Source organism: Synchiropus splendidus, chromosome 11 (genome assembly GCF_027744825.2).
Source record: "Synchiropus splendidus isolate RoL2022-P1 chromosome 11, RoL_Sspl_1.0, whole genome shotgun sequence".
In the NCBI taxonomy this organism is placed as follows: Eukaryota; Metazoa; Chordata; class Actinopteri; order Syngnathiformes; family Callionymidae; genus Synchiropus; species Synchiropus splendidus.
The window spans coordinates 12,046,885-12,069,722 of record NC_071344.1 but is presented as its reverse complement, the minus strand read 5'-3'; the positions used below and the strand labels follow the sequence as shown (position 1 = coordinate 12,069,722).

Genomic DNA, 22,838 nt, shown 5'->3' with positions numbered 1-22,838 from the left:
TCACACAACTTGCAAGTACGTAGATTTAAAATCTGTTCCCAGGGCATTTTTAGCATTGCATTTGTAAATGCCTGAGTTCGTCAGCACTGGGTTCTGTAGGACGAGACTGCCCTCCTCTGTCATGTGAATCCCCCCCTGCACCGTGAAGCGATTGTGAGGTACCAGTGTTGTTCGCCCAGGTAAAGTCCATGAAATATCGGGTCGAGGAGTACCACTCGCTAGACAATGCAACACCACTGGTGAGCCACGGTGGACCCTTGTGATGGGAGCCAGGACACTGGTGATCCGAGGTGGGAAAACGGTGACTGCAACAGAATATAGCATTGTTGACGACCCAAAAGAGTTAAAGGCCTTACATGTGTAAGTTCCTTTGTCAAACATGGCAACTTGTCTGAGCTGGAGTGTCCCATTGGCAAGGACAGATGCTCGACCAACAGTTTGAGCCTTGTCTAATACTAGGCCATTAGGCAGGGTCCATTTGATGGATGGTTGTGGCCAGCCATCGGCACTGCAATGTAAATCAAAGTTCTGGCCATAGCTCATCTTTATCTGACCTGCAAGAGAACAACAAATAAGTTGAGCACCATGCCAACTAAAATGATATGATACAACATACCTGAAGATCCTCGGATCAGTGGCTTCCTGCCCGCTTCCAAAGAGTAACGTTTTTCAGCCTGTCCTGCCACGTTTTTTGCTAGGCAGCGATACACTCCTTTGTCGTTGAATTCTGGTTGACTGATCTTCAAAGAGCCGTTTCCCAAGACGTGAATGAAACGTTGAAGTTTTGACCCAGGAAGTAGCATTGTTCCATTCGGTAGCACCCAGGCAAAGTCCGGGTCTGGCTTTCCACGAGCTCTGCAATCCAGGATCATTTCCCTGCCGTCTTGCTTAATTGGGATTATTTCAATGTTAGGGACGGTAAAAATTGGTTTCTCAGCGTGAGATGCCACCTCCAACTCAACTAAGAGTGATGCATCGCCTAGACTGTTTTTTGCCAAACAGATGTACTTGCCCTCATCAGCTTTTCTGACTCCCCTCAACTCCAGGCTTTTATTTTGGTGGACTTGGAAGCGGCCACCAAGGTAAGGGGCTGGGAGGGAATGGCCAAGGGGAGTAACCCACCAGACTCTTGGTTCAGGTTTACCATCCACTTTGCAGTCCAAAAGTGCACTTTGGTAAGAAATAACCAAAACTTTAGTCGTACTTCGCCCACTGATACCTTTGATCAACGGCTCCTGAGAATCAATCTCCAGCATTATGTTTTTAACATCATCACCAGCTGAGTTTCTCGCCACACATGTATATTTCCCCTCATCTGCCAGCTTCACTTTCTTAACCACCAGGGCCCCATCGTCCATTATCCAGAATTTCTCTGAATTCATTTGTATAACATTACTCTTGGGAGAAATCCAGATGATTTTTGGAGGTGGCTCTCCAGTAGCTTGACAAGTCAACTTAGCTGCCTCACCAAACTTCACTTTAACAAGGGACTGTGATTTGAATCTTATTTTCGGACGGTTTGGTTCAATCTTGACGCTCACTTTTCTCTCATCTTTTCCAACTTTGTTCTGGGCGTAACATGTATAGTCCCCCTCATCACTTTTGCCAATATGCTGCAGAAACAATGTTCCGTTGCCAAAAATGACATAGCGACGGCTGCGCTGGCCGCTATCATCTGACTGAAGGGCATTGTTGATCAAGGTCCCATCAGGCAAGCTCCAAGAGACCTCAGGGTCTGGGAGACCCGTAGCCACACAGTCTACCTGAAATTAAATTCTGACATGAATAGACCTGCATGACAGAAATACACCCCTTGCATCTCAAAAAGCAACATCCTATTTAAAGGCCATCAAATGGCCGTGCGATTTAGTCGTGACTTTGTTCAACAGCAGTGATCAATGAATCCTCCACATACCAGGGGAACATTGGTTTTCCCAATGCTGAATGTTGCTTAATGTTTAGCATATAGTTACAAGCAACAATGATGATTGTAAATAAAATCAGAACTTGAGAAACTCAAACTACTGCCTCAAAGTACATAAAGGTTCTATCCTTTTACCAACCTGGAAGTTTTCTCCATATGTGACCTTTGCCTGTGCAGTCCTCACATGTTCAATTCTGGGGGCGGTCATCAAGACCTGCACCTGTAAAAGTAAATGTCCAAAAATTAGAACATGCTTCTAATCCTCTTGGAAATGCCTAAGCAACTCAAAAATAATGTTATATTCCATTTTGCAATAGCATGACTTGTTTATTCACACTGCAGTTGGTCACACAAAATAAGAAAAAAACTGGTTCTTTTCTGACCTGGAAGAGCTCTATGTTTTCCCCATTTGGTCTCTGTGAGATGCACAGATACGCTCCACCATCATGCTCTGTGAGCTGAAGTATTCTCAGGGTCCCATTACGAAAAACCTTAATTTGACTCTCTGCACTAAAAGAGAAAACACAAACTATCATAAACATATTGCCTATCATTTTTGGGCATTAGCAAGACCTGTGTCGATGGTCCATGATGGCTTTGGAGGGCAATTGCCAGGTGGCCCTTCCTGACGACTCTGGACAGTGGAGGTAGACTGCTGAACCATGCATGGCAGTGACTGAGTGCATCCTCGATGCTCCATTGCGACGATGTGTTGATGGAATCGGGAAAGGTGCCGTTGGGCGTCGAGCAAGTGCAGGAGTTTCACTTTGCACTCTCAGCTGAACTGTCCTCTTTGCAGTGCCCACTGTGTTGCTGGCTGAACACTCGTAACTGTTAAGAAATTTAGAATTTAGTCTGAATTACTTGAGGTAAGTAACATTCCATGTTCACTGTTCCTGTCAATCAAATGTGGTGGGGACACAATCCACCACATCACACAAGACATAAACCCATGGAAAACATCGGGAGCACAGAAAAGGTAAAGTCACACAGAAAGGCCATGGAATGAGCCACTGTCAGAGACTTTATCGTGACATTTAAAACATCAATATCTATTTTGTCACATATGAATCTGATGATTTTAAAATGATTTTTACGGCTTACTGTGTTAAGTGTATAGAAATAATAATAATATTACAAACACTATTGTTGATGCATAGGTGTTTCAGTGGCGCGCTCCAGGTGGGGGTCGCGGATTGTCAACATGCAACGTGGAAGGTTTCCGCATGGAACGCAAAAGTCCACTTTCCCAACGTCAATATATTATAGGAGTGAGGATGGGTTCCATATAATATATCAGAGAATGAGGGAAAGGCAGGAAGGCCACCAAGAGGAACTGAAAACATAGGCTCCTGAACGTTAACATGCATGAAAAGTGCACAGTCCATACCTTCCTGCATCTGATGGTGAAATATTTTTCAGATATAGAGTGCCATTAGTGTAGACAAAGACCTTCCGTCCCAGAAACTGAGATGGCTTCACATGGGCACCAGTTGGAAGAGTCCACTTCAACGATGGTACCGGCTCGCCTTTCACAGAGCAGTGGACATACACACTTTTGCCTGGCGAAACAAGGACAGAGTCCAGTGGTTCCTCGCTGATGCTCGGCGGCAAAGCTGCTACATGGAGATGATAAGTAACTGTGTCAGCCCCTGCTGCATTACTTGCAATACATTTATAATCTCCTTTACTGGAGAAATTAGCAGAATGAATCTGTAGTGTTCCATTTTCAAGCAAAAACATAGGTGAGAGCTGGCTGTGAACAATTCCAAAGTCACGGACAAACATCCGATCAGGCAGGATCCAAGATATTTGTGCCAGTGGTCTTCCAGACGCCAAACAGTCGAGAGCCACACCCTTTCCTACGTAAATGGCAACGTTGAATGATTTAGGATGCTGAATCTTTGGGGGCTGGGTTTGGACAGCAAGGGTCATCACCATGCGGTCAGACCCAAATCTGTTCTGAGCTGTGCATAAGTACTGGCCACGGTCCTGGAGCTGGACGGTTTTGATGACAAATGTTCCGTTCTTGAGTACTTCGAAACGCCCACCATGCCTTGAGTTGGCAGGTATGGTAGCACCTAAGAACACACAAAAAAAGAGTTACAAAAAAATGATATAAATATCAACTAATCTCCAGTGGAGGCAGTGACGTAGAAGTTAGCTGCCTGTATTCTACAGCATATTCTGACACTGTAGGAAGCGTATCACTTAAAGCAAATATGGAGGTTTGATGTAAGATTCTGCAACGGAGGCACACTTTAAAGTTTGGACTTCCATCCTGCTGGAGAAATATAGCGCAGACTGGATAAAGAACAAGTTCTATTAGCTGTGGGGAGCAGTAGGAGTATAGCAACATCAAACTAGGACATATATTATAAAATGTGCAATTGTGCTTTCAGAGGACTTCACCCTCTCCAGAGATACCTGGCGACCTTCCAGTTCCTGGGCGAGTCGCACTGCAGATGACCTGCTAGTCTTTCACTCATAAGCCAAGATGGTGTGACCCTCAAATGTGATTAATTCTCTGAGGTGTTTAAAGAGGTCTGTCGGAGTCAGATGATGGAATCAGCAGTGACAGAATTTTGGATAAGTTGCTGAACTTGAGGATTATCTGTATCTCGGCAGGATAATGTGAATTAAAGGATATGAGGGAATAAAAAGAATAGCACACTGCTGGTTGATTTCTAATGTTATGCCCACATCATGAACCCAAAATAAGTGTGTTTGCGCAATATAAAATGGTTCAATATGACATGAAATCTTCTTCTTGCCTGTGGAGACTTTAGTCCATGCAATTGTGGGTTCTGGAATCCCAGTTGCTTTGCAGTCAAGGACAACATCCCCCTCTGCCAGGATTGATACACTGGCTGGAGTTAGTGTGGTGATGTGGGGCTTCACACCATTACCTCCAGATCCACCAGATCCCAACACAAACGGGTAAGGGGGCACAGCTGTAGGACGGCGGGAAACTATTCGTCCAGCTGAGGAGAATCAATAGATGCTATTGGAAAAATGTCATGAATCATTAACCTTCTAAAAAAGGACTCACCACCAACAGGCCACTGGCTTCCATAGTGGGGACTTTGCGTGCCAGAATGATGAGGTTGAGGAGTTGTGTTGAAACTGTAGTAAGCTGAGGAAGATTTCACTGGATGTAAAGGTTTGATGTAGGTGTGGGGGGGCGTGCTCGCAGGTTGTCTTGTTGGGAAAGCTTGACGTGAGGCATCAAATTTAAATTTGGGTGTATCGAATATTGGGGGATTTCTTGAGCCAATGGGCCTGGGTGTCACAATATGACCCAATTGTGATATTCTATCAATCTGGGCCTGTTAAAAAAAAAAAATCATTCCATATTGTATACATCATGGTTAAAACACAGCTTGCAAAAGTTCTAGTTCAAGACATTGAATGTCTTCAGTGGCACATTATGACATATACAACTTCCTGAGATTCCTGTCTACAAGAGCCATGTATTGTGATCAGAATTCAGTGATCTTTCACAGTACATCTGATGATCATTGACAAAATTAGGATTATATCCTTTTATTATTTATCTTTGCTTGTAAAAAATGCGACTGAAATTGTAATAGCACTATTGGTCAAAAACAGATCTCCACTTCATATCCTTATTTTATTGTTATTCAAGAGTCCCTAAGTTGATATGAAAAAAAAAAAAAAGAAAATTAAAACATTTCTATCACATTTTGAAATTGGCATCAAATGGGATGTTATCATATTGGAGAACAGATGGCATGGAGTATTAATAACCGCTGGGTTCTGCCTTCCAATCTGCTACAATTCTATTCACTATGTTTGTGAAATTGTAAGTACGATTGTAAGCACTTTGTTTGTAATGCCAATGACCAAACATATTGGTGTGATGTTTAACGCACGGCACTTTCACCTATTTGTGGTGGCTAACACAATTCCTCAACGATGGAAGACACTTTTTTGATTTATTGGATGCATTTACAGTTCTTTTCTAGCAACATACCCAATGTTTTCTTTATTTCTAATATACTGTACGAGCTGCATTGTTAAAAGCCTTTTTTTTTTTTTTTTTTACAATTGAGTCACTATTGTATCTTTCCGCATTATTATTATTATTATTATTATTAGTTTTCTTAATTTGAAAACTAATATTTTTACACAAGTGGCAAGCATGTCAGGACCACACCATCAAAAACATACCTGTCGATATCTGTTCCTTAGCCTTGAAAAGAGCCGCTGATCTCTGGTTTGGCTGATAAAATCGCCATGACGATCATGATGTGACTGCTGTGATGGGGAGGGTGTATATGGACGGTTTGCTGTCCAACCAGGCCTTGTAGGTGATGGCTTCATTGTCTCTGCGATGATCTCAGGTCTGTTGGTGACCACCGGGCTGTGAGCCCAAGGATGGGCAAAATGCCAGGGTTTATACGTTGGCACCATACTGGGCCAGTGAGGGTGACGAATGTGGGGATTATGCTGATGATGGCGGTTGACGTGCCACTGCGTCGTTGGCGGGACGCGAGGAAGGAGAGGTTGCCAATTAGAATGCACCACTTCTTGTTTTATTTTACTTCTATCTTGATGTGTTCGAGGAGGAAGACGGGTTGGTTGCCCTCTGCCCTGGTTTTGCGGGTGAAGCCAAGGATGGAGAGGCTCCATTATTGGGATATGATGGCTTTCTTCTGTGGCGTCATCTGTTGGTGTGGAACCAGCAGATTCGGAAGTGGTGACTTTGACTGGTGTGTGAGTTTCTGTTGATGTACCTTTGCTCAGATTTGGCAAATTATGATTATGTGGTTTGCCTATGAACCCCTCCTTTTCTGAAAGTTCTGCCTCTTGCTTAGCTGCTTTGTTTTTGTCCTCACTTCCACGCACATCAGTCGGCATCCTACCCTCTCCCTTCTCATCTTTTCCTGTTCTAGATGGGACATCCTCCTTTCCTGTCAATGTCAGTTCGGTTGGTGGAGTAATAGCCTCTATTTTTGTGTTGGATGGCTCAAACTTTCCTGGATCTACAGGTGGCACATTCCCTCTTGCCGGAGGTGATATTGGAGCTGTGCTGACATTGGTGATATCAGGAGATTCTTCAGATTCTTTGGTTTCATTCACATTGTCATCATGATCATTGTACTCAGATTCCTCATAATATTCTTCATCTTTGTTTGAAATATCAGTTGTTGTGTCTATAATTAGGAGGGTTGTTGCAGTTGTGGTTGTAGTAGTGGTTGTGGTTGGTGGCAGAGTAGTTGGGGGTGTAAGAGTTGTTGGTTCTCTGGTTGGGAGCATGTTTGCTTTATGTCTGAAATTGTTTCTCGCTGGATGGACCCTTTGCAGGGGTGGTACTCTCTGTCTATAAGGTGGTCTTCGTCTGTTTGATGATCCAGGGACGACACGTCTTCTACCTTCTCCTCGCTGCTGGTTTCTGGGTCTTTCAGTTGGTTTTGGCCTTGTAATGAACGAAGAGGAAACTGTGTCCGTTTCCTGAAAATGGTAAAACGGCACTTTTGTGGTCCTCACTGATGCCTGTAGGTGATTTGACTGAGTCTGTGCACTCTCAGTCTCATCATATTCATCCCACCTCTTCTCTGTCTGGCCTGTTTCGACCTTTGCATGACCCCAGGGCTTCACAGTCAAGACAGGAGTCGTTGTGAGAAAACTTCTATGAGGAGTAGAAGAAGCCATAGTACTTGACGTTTGAGATGGGAATTCCACGACATTTGCTGTTGCAGTAGGTGGATCTTCTTGAGTGGGAATGACTCTCGGCATGTTTTTGGTGTTTGTTGAAATGTGTTCCCGCTGCCTTGGAAGCAGTTCTTTGACAGAGTTTGTAGGTGTAGTCTTAGTATCTTTAATTCGTGTCTTTTTTGTGGAACGATTGGGGCTGTTTTGTTGCGGTCCTGTTTTGGGAAACTGTGTTGCATTAGGACCCGTGATCTCTTGGTATTCTGCCCCAGATCCTTCAAGGTCAACTGTGCTGAACCAGAGCTCTTTCTCTGTCTTTACTTTGGACTTGCTAGACAATTTCAATTTTTGACCAGTAAGCTCCACTACATGGGAGAGCATGTCAACTCCATACAGATTGGATGCCAAACAGCTGTATTCCCCTGCATCCTCCACAGTGAACTTCTTGACTACCAGAGTTCCATTTTCCATGACCTCTGCTCTTCTAGTTTGTTGAGTAGGCAGGAGAACATTGTTTTTGGGCAGATACCACAAAGATTGACTTGGATTCACTGAAGTTACCTGACAAGGAAGAGAAAACGAATCCCCCTTTGCAATTGTGAGTCTTTGACCATTGAAAGCAGTGGGACTGAGGACACGTTCTTTTACAGTGAGTCGCAATGGCATCAAATCCACACCAGTTTTTGTTTTGGTCATACAGTAGTAAAGGCCCGAGTCTGACCTAGACGCATTCATGATCACAAGTTTTCCTGATTCCGAAATGTCAACTTTACTTGATCCTGTTTCCACAATGGAAAAATCTGGAAGCATCCATTCCACTTGTATTTGTGGATCAGATGCAAAAACATTACATTCTAGGTGAGCTTTTGACCCCTCAACAACAGTCTGAACCCGCCCTGCAGTCCCACGGCGTATCAAGGCCCAAGAAGAAGAGAGGTCATTGTCCTCCTCGTTTCTGTGAATGTTAATGTCTTTGGTGATGGTTGTGGTGAAGTCCATAACCAGTTTTTTGGTGGTCGTTTCCTTCCTATTCAGCCTGAGACTGACTCTGCGTTGGAGTAGCCAAGACGGTTCAGCGACTAGATAGCCTTTTAAATCAGTGAAATAAGGGGAATTTTCATTGATGACTTGAGCATACTGATATGTTACTCTGCTGTTATTTCCTTTTTGCTGTCCTCGCTCCAAAATGGCTGGACTTTCATAGTAGTAAGCGACCAATTGCCACAGATTCTGCAAAGTCTCACGATCAATCTCACACTCCAGAGCAGTGGCGAGCGATACATTAACCCTGATCTCTCCATGTGAATGTGGCATCACAGACCAAGTCATGGGGGAGCTGTCGCCTGGGCGTCGCACATCACATGCCACATGGGCACTATTTGCGTGGCTGTCGGACAGCATGAATGTGAGATGGCCTAATGGCTTTTCCAAATCTTTGACATACGGGTGGTCCAGCTCTCCACTTGATTCTGCCCAGATTGGATTGTCAAACTGTTTGAGTGTTGATGTCAAAATTGGCCTTTCACAGGAAACCTTGTCTGGATTTAACTCGAGCAAAGAGGTGCCATTTAGAGACTGGGGAGAGAGGCACTGTGGGCAGGTCTCAGTTGACCCAGACTCTCTCTCCTTCTTACACTTTATCACACCTGTGAACAAGAGGATGGAAAGAAAGCAGCAAGATCAACTTTGGAATGGAATGAAGAAACATTACATTCACCCTTTATTCTCAACATTCATTAATTCAGCTTACAAAAATGCTCACCCATGTGGCTGATAAATATTGGGGGTTGAGCCCCAATTGCTTGTGCTTATATTACGTTAACTGTTGATCCGGAGACATGCCATCAAAAGAGGAATATATAACATGTCCTAAGATTAGTTCCAGGTGCCCAGTGTTTGAAGACACAAACGGGATGAATGACGTCAAAACAATATGCTAGTCTCTTAGGTAATTTAAAATAGTGCAGGAAAGACATCTAGTTATTCTGTTGACCATTTTTGTTAAACTAAGAGAAAGGCACCTGATTTGATTCTCCAACTATTTCCAGGAACAATAAATAATCTCAGGCTTGGGTGGATTGATTCTTAGTATATATTGTCTGTATGTAAATGTAGTTCAGGACTTAAACCAGAGGTCTCAAACTTTTTTTTGCACCACTGGATACCCAATTTTAGCCTGGAATGGCCCCCTTCTATGTCCAAAATAAGATGTTTAGAAGACACAGTAAAAACGAACTGCAATCTAAGACATTTATGCTTGACCTTGGAGACATCTTTATTCACAGTAAAATGCTGTTAATGTCATGAAAATGCAGTTAGTCTTCCCGACATCTGATTTGACAATACCAACGGATGACATCATCTACAGAAGGATAAAAACAAACCAACTCTCACTGCCCTATTTGCTTCTTCATCCCGTTTTGCTTCCAGGGCTCAGGCTTATGACGTCATTTCCTGTCCGCATGCGCACATTGGTATTTCAAGACGTCATTTACTGAGTATATACTCATATTAACTGAGACCTCGTAGGCAAGATAGAAAACTGCATGCAAATTGCACAGAAAAATCCAAATATTTCATGAAATCTTGTTAAAATATCCGAATTGTTGAATACAAGTCAAATGTAGTGATATATATATATATATATATATATATATATATATATATATATATATATATATATATATATGATTATATGATTGAAAGTGAATATGTGGCTGCTTTCATTCCTCAAAAGTAGGTCCCAAAGCAACAATGCAAATGTCAGTAAAATAAAGCTGTAACAGAATGTTCAGGACTCACCTTCATGGGCAGAGCTCCATTCCAGAAGCCATTGGAGCTGACAATCGCAGGACCACGGATTCCCATGGAGAGACAAGAGCTCGAGTCTTGGAGCTGTCCTCAAAGCTGGAGCTGGGAGGACTTCAAACAGGTTGTCTGAAAGGTGCAAATGTCTAAAGCAAAAAACATGACCGTTTTCATTCTCTCATTTACAGTACGCAGCCCCAGCTCAACTTAACAACACTCTAAGCCCTGTATTGGATCATCAACGTATTCTTTTGTTATGTGACTTACTTAAGTCCAGAGGTCCAGAAACTTCCAAGTAGTGACACTGTGATGAAAGTGTGTGGATGGATCTCTTTTAGAAGGTTCCCCTCCAGTTGCAAGAGTTTTAGAGATGGCAAGCCAGAGAAACTGTACGGTTCAATGAAGGTAATGAGGTTGTGGTCTAGGTGGAGACGGACAAGCTCAACAAGACCTTCAAAGAGACCAATGCTCACTGAGGTCAGCTTGTTGTAACTTAACTTCAAGATCTGAGGAGAGAGAAAAGGGATGTTGATGAGTCGTAGGCTTCATGATAGAGGATTGCAGGGTTTTTCAACCCGTGTGCCGCGGCACACTAGCATGCCGTGAGAGACTGTCTGGTGTGCCGTGAGAAATGATTCAGTTTCACGCAATTTCAAGTGGGCGATATGATTATTACCAATTATCAACTATTAGAATGTGTGGATGATCTACCAGCATGAGGAGATGACATTCTTTCTATACACCATAGATCTATGCTGAGGCGACCTGTCCATCACTTGCAGAGCACAGTGCTGCGCTCTTCTCCTCTTCTCTTCCCACACACACACAGCAAAGAAGCCAGTCATATGCGCAACTTCAAGTTGTTTTTAAGCCTGATGTGCCGATGACTTGACCACACACCTTCACAACAGAATGACAAAGTCTTCCTTTGCTGACCCGGGACACCAAAGACTATCAGCGCTGTAGAGCTTAGCAGAGGTAACGGCTAACATGACGTCTCACTCCAAAACTTTATTGAAACTTATAGACCATCAAAGTTTAGTTTGCGGTACAAAAGTCTGCGAAAAACTATATTCAGCACCAAATAAACACACTCCAAAATGTAAAGAATCGCTGTTATGAAGCAAGCTGAGGTTGAGTTGAGTTTGTCTGGAAATTATCCAAACTAGAATAAAATTATGCAAAAGAGATTGTGATAAAATCAAAACAGTAATTTAAAATAAATAGATCATGATATATTCGGCCATAGTGCCCACATTCTTTAATCCAGCATTATAGAATCAATAATCATTTCAAGCGCCTTCAATACACTTGACCTGCGCAATGCATTGCTTCCGATACATCACAGACTGTATGTATAATATTTCCTCTTACATTTATTTCACACAGATTTAAAAGGAGCAGCATGGTGGCAACATAGCGTGATCACTACAGTTGATCAAACAAAACTGTGATTTGTGCCACATGGGGAGGTGAAAATTCAATTCAATGACGTGGCGCATTTTTATTGTCAAGTTGATCTTAAATTCAACTTCAAATGTCATTACAAAGTCTGAAAAAGTCTTGAATTTAAGGGGCCTTAAGCTGTAGGAATCCTGAATACCTGTGCAATTTGGTAACTGGGAAGGATACTTGAATTTGACTTGAAAAAACTTCTACACAGTCACACGCGACATGATTGACATTGACAGAGAGCGTGACAGACTGCATTGTCTGTTTTTCGACAGACCAGGGGCCTCCTTTATCAAAAATACTGGACGTAGAAAAGTTCAATGGACCTAGAAATGGGAGTGAAGAAAAAGTGGAAGCAAGTGCAAGAAGACCTTGGAAAGACAACAAAATGGTTACCTCATGACTCTGAAGGTCACTTGTTAGAGCAGGGGTCTTAAACTGATCCACAAAATCGCTGCTGTGGGTGCAGGCTTTTGTTCCAACCAATAAAGGACTTAATGTTCTGGATCTCTGTGCATCTATGGTGGCATGGACAAGTTTTTCTTCTATTAGCAATTTAGCAAGTTTCAGTACCAATAGTGGACCTTATTCCTACATGGACACATGACAAACATTGTCACCCTGGTCAGGAGGGAAGCAGACTCTCCTGGAGGAATGGGACAGGACAACGGCAGCACTGCCAACAATTGCGGTCCCCAAGTCCAAGCTGTCACCAATGTCCATCTCTGCTGACTCCATGAACAAAACAATATTTGGCTGTACACAATTGGGAGTCGAAGTTATCAACCCATCCCCACTCTCATGGCATAATATATTGACGTTGGGAAAGTGTACTTCTGTGTCCTATACTGACGACAAAGGCAGTTTCAACACGTTTTCTGGGTGCGTGAATAATAATGGCTGTCAATTGCTATTGATAACCCCTTAAGTGGCTCTCCTCCTTAGTGACAGAAAGTCACCCTGACTTAGATTCAAGTGACACAATGTCACACGTAGAATAATTAGCACACCATCCCATGCCTTACCTAACCCTAACCTCTGTCACAAAAACGTAGAATGAAAGCAGTGCCATCCCATCTCTTACCTAACACCAACCTCTGTCTTCAAAGTCAATATATTATTCTGTGGCACTGAGGATGTGTTGGGTGCAGGTGATCCAGGTGTCTGCCACAGTTCTCCGGCATATGTCCCAGGCGTTCATGAAGATCAGTGGCCGGATCCGTGCCATGTGGCAGAAAGAGTTGAGCATGCACAGGTCAGGACTAACATCTCCGAAAACTCCCTATTCAATCTGAAAACCATGGACATTGAAGTATGGGAGGAGGCGACCACACAGCAGTTGGCCAAGCACCTTTGTCTGCCCAGTCATCGCCCTTCACCCTGTTCCAACGAACTGCAGCTATTCAGCAAATGACCCGGTAGGTAGTGTCTTTGGCACACACTGAGTGGGACCGCTTGGTCACAAGGAGGTCTTTGGTTCTTATGCAATGGGCACAGCATTCGGGTAACTACTATTTTATCCACTTGAAACTACAGATCCCGTCTCTGCGTGCTACCTAATCAGAAGTATTTCGCTCATGTTACCTTTCTGCCTTTGTACAACGGGAGGTAGTGTTGTTTTATACTGCAACGGCAGTGAAGTTGTGGTCTCAGCAGGTACATCAATTACAGGAGGAAAATCCAATATTTTATTTGTAGGCCATATTGACAGCTCTAGATACAAACATCCTGGTTCTCTTCATCAGAAACCACTTGCTTGGCTGAAACATTTCCGCACGTCTAAATCAAAGCAGTTTTAGTTGTCTCCATCACCAGATCACATTTTATGTTCATTATTTAGTTAAACCGCCATGATCTTGTTCAGCTCCCTGATGTGAGTGTTTTCACCTTTTTTCGATGTTTCTGCTTTGTTTTAATACGTTTAATCACGTGAGATTACATCTTGACTAAAGGGATCATTATTCTGAAGGTATGGCGGCTCTCATTTAAGCCATGACACTGCGCCACGATTGTTTCTATATTGCAAAAACCCTGAAATAGCAGACATACTGCCAGTGGTGGTCCTACACTGAATGAGTCCCCGGGTGAACTACAAATGCAAACAAATATTAAACGGAATTAGGCATGTTTAAACACTGTTTAAATGACAGTATTTCGAAATACTGCAACAAAAACTAAAATGTGAACTGAAGTTAAACTAGTTAATAAGTCAGCACGATCGTTGTATACAGAGTTCAATGTAGCAGTCTGAAACGGCTTCTTGCTACCTACCTACTCTTCCTCTACGGTCAAAGCAACCGGACTGAAGAGCTCACCGCGCCAACCCCGTCACGGAGGTGCATTACTCAGTCATTTGACTTACATCCACTGCATGTAAACCAGGAGCTACACACTGCATGAGACCGCAGTCAATGACACCGAGTTAGAGTGACAGTCTTTCACTTGCACCTGAGAAAGGTGCCTGTCCAGAAGGTGCGAACGACACCACCACCATGATGATATTTTTTCTTTTTTTTTTCTAACGTGGCCCCACCTGCTTCATCCGTGCCTAAAACCGCCGCTGCCTGCTGCAGCCCTACATGCTCCAGTGTTCGCGTAAATCCTCATGCAGTTTTGTTTGAAGCCACAGGGGTGCAGAAAGAGGACACGTAACTAGAGGATATGCCTTCACAAATGTGTTGCGTTTCTTCTTGTGTAGTGAAACGAAAATGAGGGAGTTTTTATTTTTTTTCTTGCAAAACATTTTAGCGTCATTTTTATTCGTCAGCTACTGTATAACGCGCATTCACACAATTATTGTCAGTGTTATTATGGCCTTCTTGTCACCGTCTTGTTCTGATCTCTCGTCGTGATCAAACATATTTAAAGTGGAAACATCAAAACAAACTGATATCACATGACGAATCATGGAGGTGGGCTTGAACATGGCAGTTTTCAAGGAAAAATCACGAAAGAAACATAATAATGAATGACGTCTGCTGCTCTGGACACATGGTTCAACTTGGCTTTACTCTTGCCGACGAACTGCCCCAGTCATTTGTTTCCACTGACCTCAACGACTGCAACTTCTTCATCATTTTGTGAGGATCCTAGTCATGCTGCAACACATTTTAACTGGCTGCCAAAGAATCTGACTGCTCTCCCCAAGGGATTCACCAGCTTTCCTAGCCAACTTCCTTAAGGAACCCATTCAAACGTCACACACCTTGTCATCCTCCAGACAAAGCACAGCTTACAGTACAACTGTGCTCCTTGACATGTAGTAGTGTGACTCCAAAGCATACGAGTGCAAGTGAGACTTTAAAACAGAGGCTTAAATCACTGATCCGCTGCCCATTTATTTTTAGCTACGACGTGGGAGAAACCCACTGACTCCATAAGCTCAGCGTTGAACAAAATTGTTGAGCACTGAGTATGAAATAAAACACAGTGTATGAGGGAAAGAGGTGTGGAAAGAGGTCTCCACTGATCTTGGAGATCCACAAACATCCTGTTGTCTAAACATCTAACATCTAAAGTTTTATTTTATACTAAATAGATATTCGGCTCACTAGACTACTGCATGCAGAGGCTGTCTGGTGCGGTTGTCTGCCTCACCTGAGACTGGGAAATGGAGAGAAGAGATAGGTGAACGGTAACTTTGTGCACGGCTGCCAGAGAAACCGCCCTAAAATCAATGCCACGTCACTACAGTCAGAATGCCACGATATCTATCATTGGAATTTTATGGGGAGGACTAAAAATAAATTGGAACTTGCAAACATTGTTCATTGTTGTTTCAAGATGTGGTCTGTATTTTGTGGACCAGGCTTGTCTAGACTGGTCCGAAATTGTTGCTGAAGGCAAATGATTCACCCAGGAAAAGAGAATCAAATAGTTTCTTATCCATGTCATCAGTTATAATAAGAATTGCTTTATGCGATTCAACACAAGTCACCAAAGAGGGCAACACTCAATTGTCATTGTAGCTTTGTTTTAGGGGCTCAAGCATGCTCACCTCGGAAGCTTATTGGTGAATCTCACTTGTTACATAACATTTTTATGAATTACTTTAGTCATTAATTATGTGCAGGAGAAATTGGGGGAGTAGAGAGACCTTAGCATGACACATACGTAACTCAAGATAAATTAATCTGCATCTTCTCCTCCCTTATTTCATTGTTGCATTGCACATTCCTGCAAATGGAAAATCTATAACCATATATTCAAAGGTTAGATCAACAAACACACAGCAACAGACACACCTACCTGCAGTGATGTCAAACTGTAAAAGGCCCCAGCATGAAGCGTGTTGATGTCGTTGCCGTGCAACATAAGCATTTCCAGTTGCCGCAGTGACCTGAATTCTGACCCCTCCACCTCTGTCAGGCTGTTGTAGCTGTTGGAGAGAGACAATAAACAGAGGAGAACCGGTGACAAAATGTTAGCAGGAGGCCAACTGAAATGAATAACATGATCAAATGTTTTGTTTTTTTTTAAGATGTGGCAGATGGAATTTTAAACATCATCATGCATGGTAGAAGTTAAACTGAAAATTAGATCCGTGTATGTTAATGAATCCAAGATCCGGCAAGATGAAATAAATTTACCTCAGCAGCATGTGGCATTGATTATACATCCAACAACAGAGCTGTAAAGCCACGGGGGTCTCCCAAATGCAATGGCCGCAGCCATGAAAACACAAAGACCTACTGACAAATATTTATTCCCCTCTCATGCTCTACACGTATTTGACGGCGCTTCAAAGAGTCAAGGGCACAGAATTACACCTGCATTTCAGAAACACAACTCTTTCTGGCCCAGTCACTACAATTTCCAGTGTGTAATGTACAGTATTCTCTGTAACACGGATTATGTCCAGATTAAACACACATGTTTGATTTGAAAGAAGCAGTTTTCCATTCCCAGCAATAAAACAGTCAACTCTCATTTTATGTTGGCTTTTTTTTTTTATCGTTGTCACTTCAGCTTTCACCACAGGCTTTTCAAGTATATGAGAGACAGACGCCTGGAGCGTTTCATCTCCTTTTCCATATTGAATTATTTCAAATTCTGTGAGACAGAAGCGATAAGGATTAAGAACTGGAGAGATCCAGTCACAATGCGTGCCGTCATGCAAACTCTTTTGACAGAGAGCGCCACCTACTGAGGTCTGAAGGTCACAACATTGCTTCATGAAGGCTCAACAGCCCATCATTTGCACTGGGTCCTACTCCCTGGGAAAAATCGTATAAAGATTCATTTCTGACTGATGAATGTGTTTCTAATGTTGAAGTCTTCCTCATGATGCCGAGTAAAGCACAGTGTGATGTGACACTAACTTCTCTGGTGACAATGATCAGGTCCCCTGCTCTTCTTCATGTTCAAGTCGCAGTGGTCACATATCATCACAACGGTGAAAAAGATAAAGCGTCATGAGGATTCGCTAAACAACCCTACAAGTGCAAGTTTTTTTTTTTTTTTTCGATTTTACACACACTTTGACTTGGTCAGCGTTTTTAAAATTTTCTTGCTTACTTTCTGCACGTCATTGACGGTAATGATGAAGTAGGAGGAGCCAAACTGTTTCACATGTTGCCATGGTGAATAATCTGTGTTCTCATGCACAAACTGCACGTGGTGTCATTTTGATTCAGGGTTGGCTGGACTGACACTTGAAAAATGCACTGAAATTTCAAAACTTTTACAACTCAGATTTGGGCAACCCACACGTCTCACCGGGATTTAAATCTGCTTCTTGACAAAGAACCAATTCGACCATCGCCACAGTGTGCAGATCTCATGTGTGAGGATATAAATGAGGATATAAATGGAACATAATTCACAATGGCAGCCCGTGTCACCTATGCCACAAGTGAACTCCCAACAACTTGCACAAAACTAACTTGGTGGTAGCTAGTGTGCATTTATTGAAGGAGCTCACATTAACATAACCATAAACATTGTAATGTTCAACCCTCTTTGCGATCACATAATATCCATTTTTTTTGCCTGATCAGCCTCTTTATTACTGCTGCAAAGCTACACTTTGAATGAGGAAACCGGTTAAACCAAACCTGCCAACAAGCAGTTCTGAGCAGTTAACTGAGTTACGGTGCACTGGCTTTCAATGTGAATGGTTTTCACAAAACCTGCTCTCTGAAATGCGTCCATGATCACTGGCATTATAAACAATAACTTGAGTGATTTGCTTGATGCATGATCTCATGAATTTTACATGAGAATAATTTGCACTGAACTTAAACAAATCCAACCAAGGCTGTGTAAACAGAATGTACACCACGACCCTTGCGATTGACACATTAAAACACGGGTGATCTATTGTTTAGAGTATCTGTCAGCCTTGGGCTGTGTGATCTTGGTCCAAATACTTGCACTGCTGTGAACGTGACCATCCATTCCTACTGCTCTGGTACGATGTAGGACAGCCTCATTCCCTCACAGTACTCGGACTACCAGGAGTCCACAGGGAAAACAAGTTTTTTTTATTTAAGACAAGTGGCCAGTGTAGCCACTTGTCTTAAACAAATAAAGAGCAATGATAGCAACGCAACTGTCTGTTTTTGTGTCACTGATTCTGCTGTTTTGGAATCCAGCTGTGTCTCAGGAGGAACCAGCAAAATAATGTTTAAAAATGCATCCGCTTCTTTTAGCAACACATCCTCTCAACTGCACTCTTCACAAGAGATTGTGTCTTAATTTTCTGCATCCCATCCAACATCCAGCTGTTCTGGAGTTTCAAGTTCAGCATCTGGAAAAAGCCTGAGTTGGTGACCTTATATCATAAAAATCTTGAAATGAGTTAAAGATTCTCCCCCCCAAAAAAATGAAATATGGTTCAGCCAATAACTGAATATTTGTGGAACAATTTGTTTATTTTTGCGTCACCTGCTCACTGGATTTAATTCTTTTTTTTTTATCAATATATTCTCAATTCTAGCTCTTTACTATCTGCTCAATTTCGCACTTCTTCCTCTTGTTCTTTTTTTTTTTTTTAATTAACAGGCTGAGCAGCAGGTCAGATAATTTGGCCGAAAAAAATTGTTAGACTGCGGCTCCTCTGGTGCACAGGCAGTTTCATGACTTTAAAAGGCAGAACCGCTCGGTACAAAAGGAATGGGAAATGAACCCCAGTGGATGTGCTCATGGATGACCTGCTTTGAAGCTATTTCGTGCTGGGGAGAGTATGTCAGGTGAGAGAATGATATCTCTAATGTCAAATATTATCAACGATTAACTAATAGAATTTTGTTCCATACATAAAGTGAAATTGTAGTTTCTCTGTCCTTTCACATGTATCCTGTCTCATGATGACAGTAGGCTGCGTTCACAGTCTCTCATGACTCAGGGCAATTTGTTAGATCTCCAACAGGGGCTGAGGAACACTTTCCCTTGCTAAAAGACTCACCTGGAAGTGGTTAAACCGAGTCCCTGTGGATTTTCCTAAAGCACATGCTGTTTGTAAAAATCTTGAGAGCTTAAAACAGATTTTTGAGCAGTTACATTGTGGTCTGGACGATAAGGCGGACTATTATCTTGCTGACTTCCTCCTGGGTCCGTGAACCCTCAAATAAATAGCTGTCTGTCTGTAGTCTGTTGTACGAGCTTGTGCTGCAGACTGGAGCGTCTCATGTTGACTCTCTGCTCCACTGAATTAAAAAGACTTCATGGCGATCAACTATGAATAATACATGAAATGACATGCGTTTAGCTGAAGTCACAACATTGTGAATCTAACCAACTTTAAATCATGTTGACTGTGGATCTGAGGACTCTGACTCTCATCGGCCGAGGTATATTGTTTATGTTTCAAAGTTAAACCACACATTGACCCTTTGTCTTACCCCAAGTTGAGCCTTTCTGTGTCTTTAGGCAAGGTTTTCGGAACAGTTGTGAGGTGGCGAAAGGTACAGTGGACCTCTTTAACTCTGGGACAGCTACAGCTCCGTGGACACGGCAAGGCAGAATGGACTGCGCTAATCTGCTGAAAGACCAATGAGAAGTCAGGGAGTGCTGAGCCTGTGGTGTACTTTAAAAAAAAAAAGAGTTGAAATATTAATGAAAACAGGTGGTATAAACTCTGCTGATGATATACGATAAGAATCAGCTCCCAGACTACGTTCAGACCTGTGAAGGCGCTGGCTGTTTGGAAAGAAATCAACAGGTAATGAAGCAGCAGCTTAAATAAAACACCTGGCGTCCCAGCATGCATATTTTCTTTGTTTTGAGTCATGCTTCTCCAGGAGAACTGATGACTGTTACTCTGTATAGGATATATTTTCACACAGGTTACTAAGGAGAGATCAACTTGACTTCAACTACTGTGTATATTTGTTCATTTGAAAGAATTTCAAGAAAGAAAATATAAATAAAACATTTCGCTTTCCAATTTCTCGTGATGTTTTATATGGATATCATTTTGCAGAATGAACAAGGACTAGGTTTCACATAAGTGTCTAACGCTACATGCATAAGGGCAGACATCATGTGTGCTGGCTATTATTTTATTTAGCTTCATCAGTTGTTGTCATATTATCCATCATATTATGCCATATTTTTATAGACCCAAACATACAGCCAATCACAAGCTCCCATGTCAAGTTACTGCCGTCAGACCAGTCAGTGTCACCCACTCTCCCTGAGGGACCCGAGGAGAAGGCACAAACATTAGTGAGAGAATTGCACTTTTGTGTGATCAAAAATCGCAGGTCGAAACTTGCTTTCAATGGAAGTGATCAGCAACTACTGAACTAATATGTTTCATAAACATTTTGGTTTAAAATCAGTACACAATGGTCAAGTTTGGAATTTCAAAACCGTGCATGCCTCACATCTACCGTCAGCAACAGAAGCGAAGGCAGGAACAGGAGGATGCTGGTTCTGGAAGTCCCGCTGAAGCTCCAGAAGATGCGGCGGCACGACCACAGCGCCATGACTGCATCTAGGTTTGGTCACTCATGCCATGAACAGACCTGTGAGGAGTGAAGAAGAGGATTCCACTGGTGTTTAGATTGGAGGAAACTGGTAGTCGAGTTGGAAAAAACATTCAGCATTAAATTTCACCATGAAACAAAGGGGCGGGTAGAACCCAAGAACCGACAGAACCCAAGTGATGCAAAATTACCCTCTATATCCCTCAATGACAAGCTTACTTGCTTTGCGTGTATCAGTTATACTCTACATATTTTGTATTTATCTCTTCCTGGAGGTGAAAACCCTTCTCATGAGAGACCAATTATCTGAACTCTTTTCAAATGCAACAATTATGTTACACAAGCCGCAGCTGGCTACTTCACACGGACTGAAGCGCAAGAGAAAGAGACAGAGGGAAGAGAGAAAACGTTTTTGATGAGAAGCTACAGCAGCTAATTCCGAAATATTTGCCTGCAGGGTTAATAAAACATGTCAACGTTGCACTGATCTCACTTCTCTTCTCCATAGTCACCATAACACTCTCTTGATCCACACTAAGTCCGGGTGAGAGCAAACGTGTTTGTTGTTTTAGCTGTTCACATCCTTGAGTCCTCATCCCACTGAGTGTTGTCGCAAGTACACACAATTATTAAAGTGAAGACACACAAATATATTGCACACATAAGTGATGGGCTTATAGACTTTCTCTGCTCTAAAATCGAAAATCAGCAACAGTGTTTCGTGAAGCCCTGAAGTTAACATGGGAGAAACATCAGTGGACAATGAAATGCATGCATACAGACACAACAGAAACACACAATATGAACACACACACATGCACGTATCGGAAATGCCATCTCATCAACACATACCTAAAGTCAGTGGCTGTGTTTTGTTATCAGCGACACACTAATTTATCTGACGTCTCTGCGTGCGTACCAGTGCAACCTGGGTTCTGATTTAACACTTCCAGTCCCAAAAGGTTCATTTAAATGCAGTTTTTCCCAATGTCCCCTCCCGCACAAAATGTCGCACACGCCTCAATAATTTTCATTGAGCTGCAGACATGTCAAAAGGCTGTGAAATGGAATGTTTTCTTCAGGAAACTAGAAAGGTTGTTTCCAGGGAAAGGTGAGGGGTCGGAGCACACTCTCACCCTGTGCCTGAGTCAGTGTCAGGCTCAAGGACAAAGACCAGGGAGCGAACTGAAATCCACAGTTGCTCTGCTGGCCCCAATACGTAGCACACATGGTCACTGTTTGCTTCGTCTAATGAGAGAGCAAATACTTGGACATTTGCTCTAAACATCAACAAACCGCTCACTTCTGTGTTTTCACTCTTAGGACACGTCTGAATCAGAGAGTGTTCTCAGCTTCTCCTCTTCCTCACTAATGACTTCACCAGATCAGTGGCAGCTCAGAGGATGAGGAGAAGACAGACTGCTGGGAGAAGAGACAAAGACAATGAATTATGACCCTCTGTCTCACCCTTCTCAGGCAGACATGAAGCTTTGAAGACTGTCTGACCTTCCACCTATGTGTTATTTCTAGACTTAATTTGTCCACAATGTTGCATGCCCGAGTTCTTCATTGATTTATATGTGTGTTGTGTTTAAGTCATGAAAAAATAATGACTAAAATATCTAAATAAATCAAAACAATATGATTGAAGAAAAGGATATAAAAGGTCAGGTTCTGGCATTTGTTGGCTACATCGGTCAGTTGGTCCTTGCAGGATACAGAAGGCCAAGCACAAAAGTAATGTTTGTCACTTCCACAACTTGCCATGCAGGATGAGGGGGGGGGGGGGGGGGGGGGGGGGGGGGGGGGGGGGGGGACTGAGGCTGTGATTTTGCGATATGAATATCTTTAATCTTCACATCGTGATCTCAATACAATAACCCTACTTTAGACACAAGATGAAACTCAACTTCAGTCAGTTTGCTTTTGTGTTCTGGGTGATATGACTTCATAAAAACCCCACGATGCATTGACTTGTTTACCTTGATAAATATAAATGTACGATAAATCCCTCTCTGAGTGTTGTACACACAGGGAAGCAC

The 22,838-nt window shown here is 42.6% G+C and overlaps 1 protein-coding gene across 1 annotated transcript; it reads right to left on the bottom strand.

The window, feature by feature from the left end:
* si:ch211-159i8.4 (matrix-remodeling-associated protein 5) lies at window positions 1–20,796 on the bottom strand. The gene is made up of 14 exons (XM_053878748.1): window positions 20,701–20,796; window positions 19,708–19,847; window positions 16,112–16,241; window positions 10,679–10,917; window positions 10,406–10,557; window positions 6,119–9,249; window positions 4,977–5,253; window positions 4,699–4,908; window positions 3,315–4,005; window positions 2,498–2,755; window positions 2,308–2,434; window positions 2,064–2,144; window positions 617–1,763; window positions 1–554 (listed from the first exon to the last, which is right to left on the bottom strand). Exons 1-14 carry the CDS (start codon window positions 20,794–20,796, stop codon window positions 1–3), a joined length of 7,233 nt encoding a protein of 2,410 aa, XP_053734723.1.
* Between the last annotated feature and the right edge of the window lie 2,042 nt (window positions 20,797–22,838).